This window comes from Priapulus caudatus, unplaced genomic scaffold (assembly GCF_000485595.1).
Source record: "Priapulus caudatus unplaced genomic scaffold, Priapulus_caudatus-5.0.1 Scaffold227, whole genome shotgun sequence".
Lineage (NCBI taxonomy): Eukaryota > Metazoa > Priapulida > Priapulimorpha > Priapulimorphida > Priapulidae > Priapulus > Priapulus caudatus.
The window spans coordinates 352,395-365,203 of record NW_014577288.1 but is presented as its reverse complement, the minus strand read 5'-3'; the positions used below and the strand labels follow the sequence as shown (position 1 = coordinate 365,203).

The following is a 12,809-nucleotide window of genomic DNA, read 5'->3' as shown; positions in this document are numbered from 1 at the left end:
GCCAGTATAGATACATAGATATATAGAGATGTAAGTTATGCAGCGTCAATTCTCACTTACACTTAACAGAAAAGGGGGAAGAAAGAAAGGGACGGAAAAGGAATCGGAGGATAGAGAAAGGGAATAGAAGGAAACGGTAGTGTAGGAAACGGAAGTGAGAGGAAGGGTAGGAAAGGGAAAGGAATGGGAGACGTGAGTGTGACTGTACGACTATTATGCACGTGTGCGTGTGTGTGTGTATGTTTCTGTGAGCGTGTGTGCGCGTGTGTGCGCGCGAGTGTGCGCGCCAGTGTGCGCGCCAGTGTGCGTGTGTGCGTGTGTGCGTGCGTGTGCGTGTGCGAGTGTGCGTGTGCGCGTGTGCGCGTGTGCGTGTGCGCGTGCGTGTGTGCGTACGTGCGTGAGTGTGCGCGCGGGCGTGCGTGCGTGCGCGCGTGTGTGTGGATACGTGGCTGCGTGCGCGTGTGTGCGTATGTGCGTGAGTGCGTGCGTGCGTGCGCGCGCGTGTGCATACGTGGCTGCGTGCGCGTGTGTGCGTGCGCCGTCACGCGCGCGCGTGTGTGCATACGTGGCTGCGTGCGCGTGTGTGCATACGTGGCTGCGTGCGCGTGTGTGCGTGCGCGCGCGTGTGTGCATACATGGCTGCGTGCGCGTGCGTGCGTGCGTGCGTGCACGTGTGTATAGATGAGCACATGTATCACAAGTCCATCTGTGTATACGCGCAGGCATGTGCGTCTATATATAAGCATTCATGCGTGCATGTGCATGTGCATGTGCGTGTACACGAGCGTGCGTGTGTGTGCGTGTGTGTGCGTGCATGTCGATGTAGGTGTGAATAATACAGGTAAAGGATTAAGGTTGCTGTTTTGCGTGTTGCAGGCTATTGCTTTGTGTGGCCATGTGATCCCAGGTCTTCACTCATGTGACACAAGAACTGAGGTGTGCAGGTATGTACACCTACCATTCTATCTACTTGTCTGTAATCAATACTTATTACATAAAATATATCTTACTTATAACTTATAGCTTATAAACACTTATATAAACAAGGATTGATATGTCCCTCATCTATTGTAGCAATGCCGTTCACGCATGGTAAATACACATAATATATAGATTCACAGTTATAGAATGAATGAGTAAGCATTACTATTTAGTATAGGTCCCCTACATGGTGATATATAACATAGACCATGCTCACACTTATACTGATAGCAAGCAGCATAGAAGGAAGACAAGAGGAGATATTCATAGTTATAGGGAAGTAAGCTAGACCAGGAACCAATAAATAATAGCGTATGTAGCAACGTGATAATAAAACAGGTAAAATTAAATCGACATGAAAACGCAGGCACGATAACTGTCACTAACACTAGGAATGCTCACTTGTTTCACAGAGAGGTTGGCTGCTGCGGTCACACGTGTGACCCTAAACCTCCATGCCACATAAACCCATGCATTTTTNTATCTTACCCTTAAACACGTCCCCAGACACCCCAGTACTAGCTACTCAGCGTATAATCGACGACTGTCCGTTCTTGCGGCGCCCTTCTCCCTTAACCCCTGTCACGTGACCCACCGCCGCCTCGTCTCGGATAACACATCGCATCTAATAAGCGCTGTAGTTCATGGCCCGCACGGGACCTACCTTTCCACATTACCTCACGTCACCAGCCGACCCGTAACTAAGCTACCCTAGATTCTTCGATTTCCTGCCCTGTGCGCTGTTATTCGCAATAGTTGCTGAAGAAAATCGTACCTGTTCCCTGAAAGTAAAGGGCAGCGCAACGGGCCTGGCGAAGGAGAGAAAGGACAATGGCAGGGAACGGAGGGCAGAGCACGGGAAGGGGAAAACTGGAAGATGAAGAGAGGGCAGGGAGAGGAAGGGAAGCGGGAAGGGAAGAGACGTTAATGAGAGAGGCGAGTCTATGCGTATGTCCAGTGGTAGCGTCGGTAAGTGTGGATATGTGGCGTGCACTAGGCTGCGGATAGTGCGCGCGCTGTACACGATGTGTGCGACCCTGCATTCGCCGCGTGCGTGCATGCTCGCTAGAACAAGCGACAGCATAATAAGAAAGTAAAACGGTTACTGCCTGGTCTGAATGTTGTAGGCCATTGCTTTGTTGCGCCGATGTGAATCCCAGATTCATATCGTGACACAAGTACTGAGGTGTGGCAGGTATGTACACGCCTAACATATCACTACCCTGGCCTCATGTCAATAAGTGAGCTTATCTAAACACATGTATGATACAACAAGGATTTATGATGGTTGCTTTGATTTCCTGATGCGTTGCATATCACCTGTGAGTATAGTATCTATATATTATAGCATAAATGTGTAAGTAATCGCGTTTGCCTAGTATACATGCGTGATATATAACATAGACATCGCTCCACTTATATCTGATCAGCAAGGCAGCATAGAAGCGGAGCCCAAGGAAGATATTCCATAGTTGCTGAGGGATAGTAAGCCTAGACTGCAGGGAAGCGCAATAAATAATGCGTATTTAGCAACGTGAATAATCAGATACAGCGAGATATATAAATCGACATGAAACGCAGACACGATAACTGTCACTAACATGGAATGCTGCACCTTGTTTCCAGAGAGGTTAGGCTGCTGCGGTCACGTGTGACCCTAAACCTCCATGCCTAGCATAAAGACCGCATGCTTTTTTACGGTGTTGGACCAGGCGACGCCGTATCAATAAGTAGACTAAGGATACCACTACACACATACTAAATACAAACACAGATCTTTCAAGGGATGATAGTTCATGCCGCTACGTGACGTCCAGGTCCGCAAGGTCCGTAAGGGTCACGAAGGCCGTTTCATAAACATAGACAGCCGAATGATTCAATCGATAGAAATTCGCGATTTGCTGCAGATGGTAGGCGTTGTTGTTCTGGATGGTTGTCCTTTAATGTCAGGCAAATTCGTAGATTTTGGTACCATTCCATTTGTACTATAGATCACAGCATTATATACATTATTACTGTAGATAAGCGCAATAACTGTTGAAGGTTCACGGTGTAAATTACAGTTCTATATCTAAATTGGATACTGCGAGTAATGTTCACTGGTCGTAGCAGCGTTGTTTACATGTGTACGACATTTATTTATCAGGACGGATAAAATTGCCGGGGCAGGTATGCGTGGACGGCCGCTGAGGGTTCAGATGTGGCAATCACCGGGCGTGGCATAATGAAGAAGATGAGGCATGGTGAATCGGCCTGCCATCCTCGGTCGTGGGACAACATAAAACTTTATATGATATACGGGCTTCTGGAAGAATGCTACTGATTACGCCCAGCTGAGTGCTTAATTAATCATGATTAAGTATACAAGTAGTGGGGTATGGGGATGAGGGTTGTTCTGCAGAGTGAGGCTTATTTGTTAGAGGTATGAGTGAGTGGGGCGAGCGCAGAGATATATCAAAGAAGAGCTTTGATACTCCACTCCGCTTCATGCTGCACCAGCTGATTGTACCACTGCAGATTATAATCGGTCTTCTGAGGCAAAATGTTTAATGTCCATTAATAGATAATCTCTACCAATAACAATCATTTCTAAGCTATCTAAGCCTGCCTATTGTATAGTTCCCAACTCTTCTCACTAAACATGCCATCCACATTAATTTGATAATTTGTCTTTGTAGTTCTAAGCTTGCAAATTTTCTTGAACGGAATAAACAAAGCTTTGATGTATCTATTTTTTCGGTTTTTTAATTTGATTTTTGTATAAAATTAATCTACACTCGTCAATTAAGACAATGGACTCTGACCAGGAATACACATGCAAGATAAACGCAAGGAGTTAGATGCTAATAGCAATGTAGGAGACAATCGGTATTATCTAAACAGCATATAACAATGTTATTATCTAAGTAGCAAAAACAAATGATATAATAAATTACTTATATCAATAAGCCAAAACCAATGACAAGCAGTAAGAGTTTAGCGCACGCACAGGCACGCACGGCACGCACGCACGCACGCACGCAGCACTGACACCACGCACGCACGCACCACCACACGGCATGCATATATATATCATATTATAGTATATATATAATATATATAATATATATAATTATATTCTATGTGTGTGTGTGTGGTGTGGTGTGTGTGTGTGTTGTGTGTGTGTGTGTGTGTGTGTGTGTTGGTGTGTGTGTGTGTGTGTGTGTGTGTGCGTGCGTGCGTGTGTGCGTGCGTGCGAGCGTGTATAAATTGGTTCAGGCCCATGTTCCCCGGGAAGGTTGCCTGAGAGAGCGTTGTGACTTGAGGTCAAGGTTAGGAAATGTAACGTAATCACTTGCATCGTGTTCTAGACAACATAGGTAACAACCTGACTGCCACAGGTAACTAATAAATCCCCACCCCACCTACCGCCGCAGGAATTTCATAGAAAGCTTCCGTTTCTTCCGCGATTTGCCAAGAATTCAACAATATGCTGGTAATTTCTGCGCGTGTGTGTCAGCATGCTAGCGCCGTAGTCTCTGTCCGGGACGACCACAGAATGTCGATCACGTGCTCCTCACGTGCTCACACCTATCTAACTTATAGACAGAGCTATTAGTGTAACGTTGGAATGCGCGTTCATGTCGAAATGATGTAGAAACAGATCCAAACTTGTATGGTAAACTGTACAACTTTTAATAACGCATACACTGGGTCGTCACATCGCACAAAGAGACAAAGAACGCGCACACGCGCATACGCGCGTGTGCTCAGCTCGCTGCCCCGCACCCGAATCTCCCATCCCTCCTCTTACATCTCTCTCTCTATATATCAACCCAAAACTCCCTACATCCTGAGCCCACATGTACCCGTTCTCAGAGACTACGTCCTACCCCAATTTCACACGGACTCTCGAAACGGCCTAACCTAACCCTGCTTATCCAACTCCCTATAACATCAATGTAGCCGCCCATCTGGTAGAGCGACACTGTCTAGCTGGAATATGGCTAAAACAACTACCCGTCTAGCTCCACTGACTAATTCATGTAACGTATAAAATAGACGTTTACATTAGATATATACAGAGCTTAATCTCCGCTATTTCTCAGAAATTCTGCGGCGACGCGTGACTGCATATACGACACATCAACTATATACGCAGCGTTTGTCGTTTGCGGATGTGCTGGTTTGTAGTGTTGCCCGCGGCGTTGACACGATAACGACGACGACAACGACACGACCGCCATTGACAACACCAACAACAACAACAACAACAACAACAACAAAGACAACACACTGCTATTCATGCTCTCTATATGAAACATGATCTAATATATTACATGCCCGACAGACTTGATAAGTTCCCGCGTCCGTGTAGTAACTATATGATTATATATGGCGATGTTGCGAGGATGTGAGGATGATGGGGGAAGGGGATGTGCGCAGCGGGTAAACTATGTCACAGTCAGCCACTCACAGCTGTCACAGCCCGACCTATATATATATATATATATATATATATATGAGGGTGGAACCCAGATCATAAACAACCAGCGTGCTTCCACGAACGCCGCTCGTACACTCCGCAACGCGCAGGCACACAACACACACAGCAAGCGCACCAGCCGCACGTACATACGGTAGTCCCGTAATCTAACTCCGTTCTATACGTTTACGTGGACAACGAGACGGACTATCCTGATAGACCTGACTTGCATCTGGTGAGATATCATCTACATTCCAAGCATGAAGGCAGCCAACTCTCCTTCTCATCACTCTATGCACTCTACTCGTTGTACTGGGTAAGTTATATATTCATATATATATATATATACTATATATATATAATATATATTATATATATATATACACGCACACACGCGCGCGCGCATGCACTCGCACGCACGCGCACCACGCACAACAACGCAACCCGCGCGCACACGGGTGGTAACGAGCTCAAACGCACCACGCACACGTACACGCACAACAACCGCACGCACACACACTACCCAGCCATCCGCCGATCGCGGAGAGGGGGAGAAGTAAGTGCCACACACGCCGCGCTGCAGCACACCCGCACGAACGCCACGCACACACACAGCGAAAACACCGCGCGCAGCACCGCCCGCACCGCACGCACGCACGCACCACGCCACGTCGAGCCGCACGCACGCAGCACAATCATCTCCACACACACAAACACATAGCCCACACCACACGGCAACCACAACACATAATACTATGATATCCGTATCATGGCATCATGCATCATTCCACTCGTATGCTATACCATGCCTCAAAATAATGCTCCACATTCTCTGTTTATTTCATTTTATTTTCCAGTTCATATCACAACCATCCCAAAACACACGCGAGTTGTTAGCAAAAATATCATAGCAACGGAAGTAATAACAGTTATCCCAGCATAACACCGGCCTCCTGAAAGTCGCTGACTAGAAATTCTGTGTTTGAGCCATAGAATTGCATATCGGAAACCAAAAACGCATAATCCGGAAATGGAAAAGTGGACGGAATAAACGAGGTAGCACTGTATATAGTTACTTAACTCAGATGTATTCATACACGCCACTATGTATAGTGTCGCCGAAACGACATGTTCGAAAAAAGTGAATTATACAGGCAGTAGAAACTAGACCGGCATTCATACGACCGCTGTAGTACCTGTTTGCTAACGTCCAACGTTGTTTGGTGTTTCTTAGTGCCACGCAAAGAAAACCCACACGTCATAAGCGAACCAGAGAACTAAGTATAACTATCCTCACTGTCCGTGTCGGACTTCAAATGTACTATAGTTAAATGTCCTAGCATGGCATATCAAGCATAGTGTTAGACATGACGGCAAGGGCCACCACGTAAAAAAAGCACCGCGCACAACCGCCCGACAGTCAAATACACAACCCAACGCCCGGAGTCCCAGTCCGAGCAACTATATATTTATTTTTTAATCTTCCGCAAGAACTTCAACCTCGGTCACAACGTCACATACAAGGCGAAGAAAAGATCCCTCGCCTGTCTGAGCGGGATAGATCAGAGAAAGAATGATAATAAACGGAAATACGGACTGGGGAAAGGGACCGTGGAAGGGGGCCCGTTATATGATAAGTGATTGTGTATGATGTAATATTCTTGTTGGTGCCTGTTGCAGCGCCATCTGCGCGATGCTACTCCTCGACCGGTGGCCTACAAATCAAACTTACTCTCGCTAAAATAAGCAAGGTCACGAGAGTAGACTCCACCCTAGCGACCATTATAACCACCTAACATCACCTACATCACTGATAATAGAAACTATACAAAATCTCCACATACACTCCTCTACTGTAACGTGTGTTTTGCACATGTTTCATCTGAATTAGGTAACTCGTAGATAGATTCGGTTGAGCATAGGAGAAGGTTGGGTGTTTTAACATACAGATGAGAATAGTTAGGTTGGGTTCTATACGGATAGGTTACGGATGTTAGTTACAGATTGTTCACGGCACAGTGTGCGATGTCATGACGGCAAATATTCGACTCAGGGAGAGAGTGTTGTCGATTGTGAGAGTAGAAGTGGGGAAACATGGGCTCTGTGATTGAACGAGAGAGTCATATTATACCAAGATTAAGAAGGCGCATTTTAGAGGAAATAAAACTGGGTGAGACCTGAACGAGACAAGCACAGTACTGACGAGCGGCACGTTTGTTTGGTAAAAAGCAATATATTTCTTTAGTGAACACAAATTCTATTACGTCTTTGATTACACTACTACATGTACACGGTTTCCTTTGCTTATCTGCTCAATAGTGAAATAAAAAGATTAGAGGTAATCAGGATCGCGAATCTACCAACCCCGTAAGTACGTTATAAGGCATTTCTATATGAAAATGTGTTCCCTAACAAGCATTCAAGAACCTCTGACCATGTTTTGTGTTTTAACACCCTTTGTTGAACTGGCATGTGGATAATAGCACTAGACTACATGGGCTGCCACTGCAGTTAAAAGGGTTAAACACAGACATGTCAGATCGACTGTAATTCTAAAGCTTCTACTGCTGTCCGCGATGTTTCAAACATAAGGGAGCAAGCAAGACAGAGCCAACGTTTGCTGGCCTTTAATGAATCTGAAAGTCATGACAGCATATAAGCAGTTGTTGGTAACACGCATGAATGCTCACTTGGTTCACAGAGAGGACGACTGCTGTGGTTACACGTGTGAACCTAAGATCAGTCCCAAGCCACGATGTAACCGGAACCCGTGTACATACACACGGTGTCCATCCGGAACAACCTGCGAGTAAGTATATCAGAAATATACACTCGATTCCTTCGTCACGAGCGTAAAGGCCACATTACGGTCACGTCAACGCCGTGACGTCAACGTCCGAGTGAGAACATCATGACCAGAAAGTCATTTTTGATTGGCGCAGTGTCTCGTGACGTCATGTTTGGGAAATACGAAACTAAAAACACAATTAATTTCGCACACGTTCTAAACTCCTATCAATTACAGGCTTTTATGACGCGACGTCAAGACGTCTAGTATCACATACAATGTTCTTTAGTGTATATGTTAATAGTATTACATATTTGTTGTTACTGACTATAACAGTTACAGATCAGCAAAATCTTACTATCGTGAGTGTAGTTTATAACTGAGAGAGAGAGAGGGATGAACTTAAGGGGTGGACACACTAGGCGATTTTTCATGCGATCGAGCCGGCCGACCGAGCGGGTCGGCTCGATCGCATGAAAAATCGCGTAGTCCAGTGAGTCGCTTCGATTTTCGAGTCGGCCGGCCGTGTCGCCCGATTCAAACATGTTTGATAATTATTTGAGTCGCGCGGCACACTCGCGTAGTGTGCCCGGTCGCGATCGAGTGGCCGTTGTACAATTAATCAGCCAATCAGCGTGCTGAAATCCACAGAGTCGCCCGACTCAGTCCGTAGTGTGTCCACAGAGTCGCCCGACTGAGGCCGGCCGGCTCGATCGCATGGAAAATCGCGTAGTGTGTCCACAGCTTTAGATGAGAGTCATGAACGGGGGGGGGGTGATCAGTGAAATACATTGTCAGACATGTCATGACACACATACAGCGATTACATACTCACGCAGTAATGACTAATGACTACATACAGCGGTTACATACTCACGCAGTAATGACTAATGACACACATACAGCGGTTACATACTCACGCAGTAATGACTAATGACTAGACTTCATTTCAGGGCGAATGCAAACACTTGTTTGGCGACGTGTGTTCCCATAATATTCATCTGATTCTGAGCTACACAGACTGATGGGATGATGGGGGACAGCTCGGCCTGCCCTCTGGTGCTGAAAACGTAACAACCTTATTGCATACGCGTAGAACGTCTTACACGAGGAGCTATCGTTAGACGCTATATTTGATATCACATTCGAACTAACATCCATGGTCAATCATCAAACTTATCATAGAAGTTATTACCAATATTTAAAAAAATAGACAACTTGATATTTAATAATTATTATAATATTATTATTATGTCACATAGTTTTGAGATAGTAATGTCAAATTACAATGAATAAAAATAAATTTTAAATTATATGATTTTAGTTCTATTATTTATTTGTTTCACTTATATAAATGTAACACCCGCAGCGCGCACGCACGCACGCACGCACGCACGCACGCACGCACCGCACGCACGCACCCGCGCACGTACGCACCACGCGCACGACGCACGCACGCACGCACCCGCGCACCGCAGCGCCACGCCGCGTCGAGCTTATGTATAACAGCATCAATATTAGAAGCGTACACACTCAATGACTATATATGCCTTAGAACAGGTTATAATCTATACAAGTCTGCAAATCTTCTGTGACCTTGTGCGATTGAGGTGTGAAGACGGATGCCCTAAATTTGGCTAGAAAAAATGTTATGGAAAAAAATTCGCCACAAAGCAGAAAAATGTTATGGAAAAAAACGCAATTTCTGCAAAATCAGTGCAATAAACTGCACAAAACACGTGTTGTTTTATACATATGAAACAATGGACCCTTGGTCACACAAGCTGCTGATTTAAAAGCTTCGTAGCTGTTTAGCTAGTGAGGTCCTGGTGAGCAGGGGGCGGCGAGGAACTGCTCTCGGAAAAGTTGGCTGAGAGAGCGTTGTGACTTGAGGTCAAGATAGAAAATGAAGGTAATTGTATTACGTGGCATCGTATTCTGGACAACATAATAACAATCTCACTGTCCCAGGAAACTAATAAATCTCTCGTATAAGCGCAGTCAGACCCCTATACCCACCGCAACAGTTTCATAGAAAGCTTCCGTTTACTCCCGGTTTCTCACGAATTCACACAATATGCTGGTAATCTCTGGCGCGTTGTGTCAGCATGCTAGCGCGTAGTCTCTGTCCGGGACGACCACAGAATGTCGATCAGCTGCGCTCCTGCACGTGCTCACACCAGCTAACTTATAGACAGAGCATATTAGATATATACAGAGCTTTAATCTCCGCTATTCTCGGAAATTCTGCGGCGCGACGCCGTGACTGCATTATCGACAAATCAACTATACGCAGCGTTTGTCGTTTGTGGATGTGCTGGTTGTGTAGTGTGGCCCGCGGCGTTGCCACGATAACGACGACGACAACAACGACAACAACAACAACAACAACAACAACACCAACAACAACAACAACAAAGACAACACACTGCTATTCATGCTCTCTACGAAACATGACTTAATACCTGCACGACAAACTTGATAAGTTTCCGCGTCCGTGTAGTAACTATATTATTATAATAGACGCAGTGTTGTGAGGATGTGAGGATGTTGAATGTAGGACATTTCGGCCATGGACATTTCGGCCTAGGACATTTCGGCCACATATTTTCACAACAGATAGGACTTTTCGGATAAATTCAATTTTTTGCCCAATGCTACTGCGCTTTACGCGCAGCGCTACTGCGCATGCGTCACGCATGCGCACGACGTGCTGGGGTAATTTCAGACCGTGACACGCCGCCACTTAATTATCTGGCGGCCGCCACATAATTATACCGCCCATAGCTGTGCGTATACAAATACGCGTCAGTATGCGCAATACCGCGCGTCCATAGTCTCGAATTAATTAAGCTACTCGCGCTTCAATAAACTCAGTCTTCACACAAATTATAGCTATGTCTATGACATGTGTCTATCATAGCTAGAAATTTAATTCCACTTGTTCGCGAGATATGATAGTTATACTACACTTTCCTACCGCCCATAGCCGCGCGTATATATTAGCCTAGTATGTGCGATACCGCGCGTGCATATTTGCTAATTAATTAAACTAATCGCGCTTCATTAAAACCAAGACTCACAGATATCATAGGAATCTGCAGGCACATGAAAACTCATACAGGAAAGTACCCATATAACTGTGATGTATGTATAAAGCAGCTTTCATGATATCAAGCCATTTGAAATTGCATCTCCTATCCCGCACAGGTGAAAACCCGTATAGACGTGATCTATGCAATGCAGCATTCATGAAATCAAGCAAGCTGAAGTTACAATGAACCAAATATGAACGAGCGTACAACTCGTTAAGTAATGTGGATTCTGTATTGCGCTGCACGTCATCCCAACGTAACACACGTAACTGAGAATTCGCATGGGCGTTAAACCAGGTGAAAATAATCTGTCTAGTGCAGCGTTTAAATGTAAAAATTCAGTAAATCAGATGGTGTTATCAAGAAGGTAATATATTATTGAAAACGTTTATGTGTACTTTTTAATACACTTGATTTACTGCAGTTGATTTTATGTAACATATATATCCTATGTCACATTACAGTTAGCTAATTGTGTAAGCCTTTGGTGCGATGTAAGCGGGTGTCTTCCAGTGAATAATAGGAAGAGATAAGACTGAAGAAAGACAATTTTGTAATTCGTATGAGCAGAATAATCAGCTACAGTAGATATTATTATATGTCCTGTGTATGCGTAAGGTGTATTGTATAAGCTGCGTTACTCTATAGTCCTACTCAGGATTTTATAGGGTAAAATAGACTGTACCACTTTGTGTTTATGTATTCACTGTGTGTTGCTGGATAATGTAAAAAAAACACATTAATTTCAAATTCAGGAATACAATTTTATTGTTTGAACTTCAAAATTTAATTCTATCAAAATATTACATGTTTCTTCCAGTAATTGTGTAAGCAGAAATCTCCTAAACAGCAAGTATTCCATACTCGCATATCTCTAAATATTCGCATCTACTAAAGGTTCCATACGCTCGACTGCAAGAAGTATCGGTTGGTAGCCGCAAGTGATTAAGTGATTGTTGTTAGTGTAACAGGACTTCGGCTCATTCTTAAACGTGCGTATATAAGCTGTGGCCAGTAAGAGGGGCAACTCCGTAGTAGTAAATCCGTTGGTAGCCGACAATATCATGAGATGCGTCGCCTTAGTGTACGATCTGGCGTCTTACCGCCGGGCAGTGAAGGTCGGAAGGGTCAATGTTTTCAAGCCACTCTCCTGCCACGTCTGCCGGCGCGTGGCAAAGTCCGTGGACGTCGAACGGCTTACTCAGTAGCCAGCCGAGGCAGCTGCAGTCCAGCGGGTTGTCTAGAATGCGAGAGACCGCGAAAGACATGCGTAAAGATGAGCATATAATAATAGTTCTCATAGCTTTCCTGAGACCCGGTGGCAAGTAGAAGCACGTTATTGCACGTGCGGCGTCCGGAATGCTCTCGCTATGAACTCCCCGACAAACGCTGGTAGTCTGCGCGCGGGGAGGAGGGGGGGGGGGTGAGATGCTGCGGACCCTTTGTATGTAGTATTAATTATAATTTATATATGTATGTA

The 12,809-nt window shown here is 45.1% G+C and overlaps 1 protein-coding gene and 1 long non-coding RNA gene across 2 annotated transcripts in view; one reads left to right on the top strand and one right to left on the bottom strand.

Annotated features, from left to right (window-relative positions):
- Window positions 1-7,625: 7,625 nt before the first annotated feature.
- Window positions 7,626-9,557, top strand: LOC106807648. Its single transcript, XR_001393688.1, has 3 exons — window positions 7,626-7,658; window positions 8,148-8,255; window positions 9,188-9,557. It is a non-coding gene; the product is annotated as an uncharacterized LOC106807648 (long non-coding RNA).
- Window positions 9,558-12,092: 2,535 nt separating this feature from the next.
- Window positions 12,093-12,809, bottom strand: part of LOC106807647 (insulin-like growth factor-binding protein complex acid labile subunit) — a 3,012-nt gene continuing 2,295 nt past the window's right edge. The window contains exon 6 of the mRNA XM_014810058.1: window positions 12,093-12,569. Coding sequence (XP_014665544.1) covers window positions 12,409-12,569 — 161 coding nt within the window. The 3' untranslated portion in view covers window positions 12,093-12,408. The remainder of the gene's footprint in view (window positions 12,570-12,809) is intronic.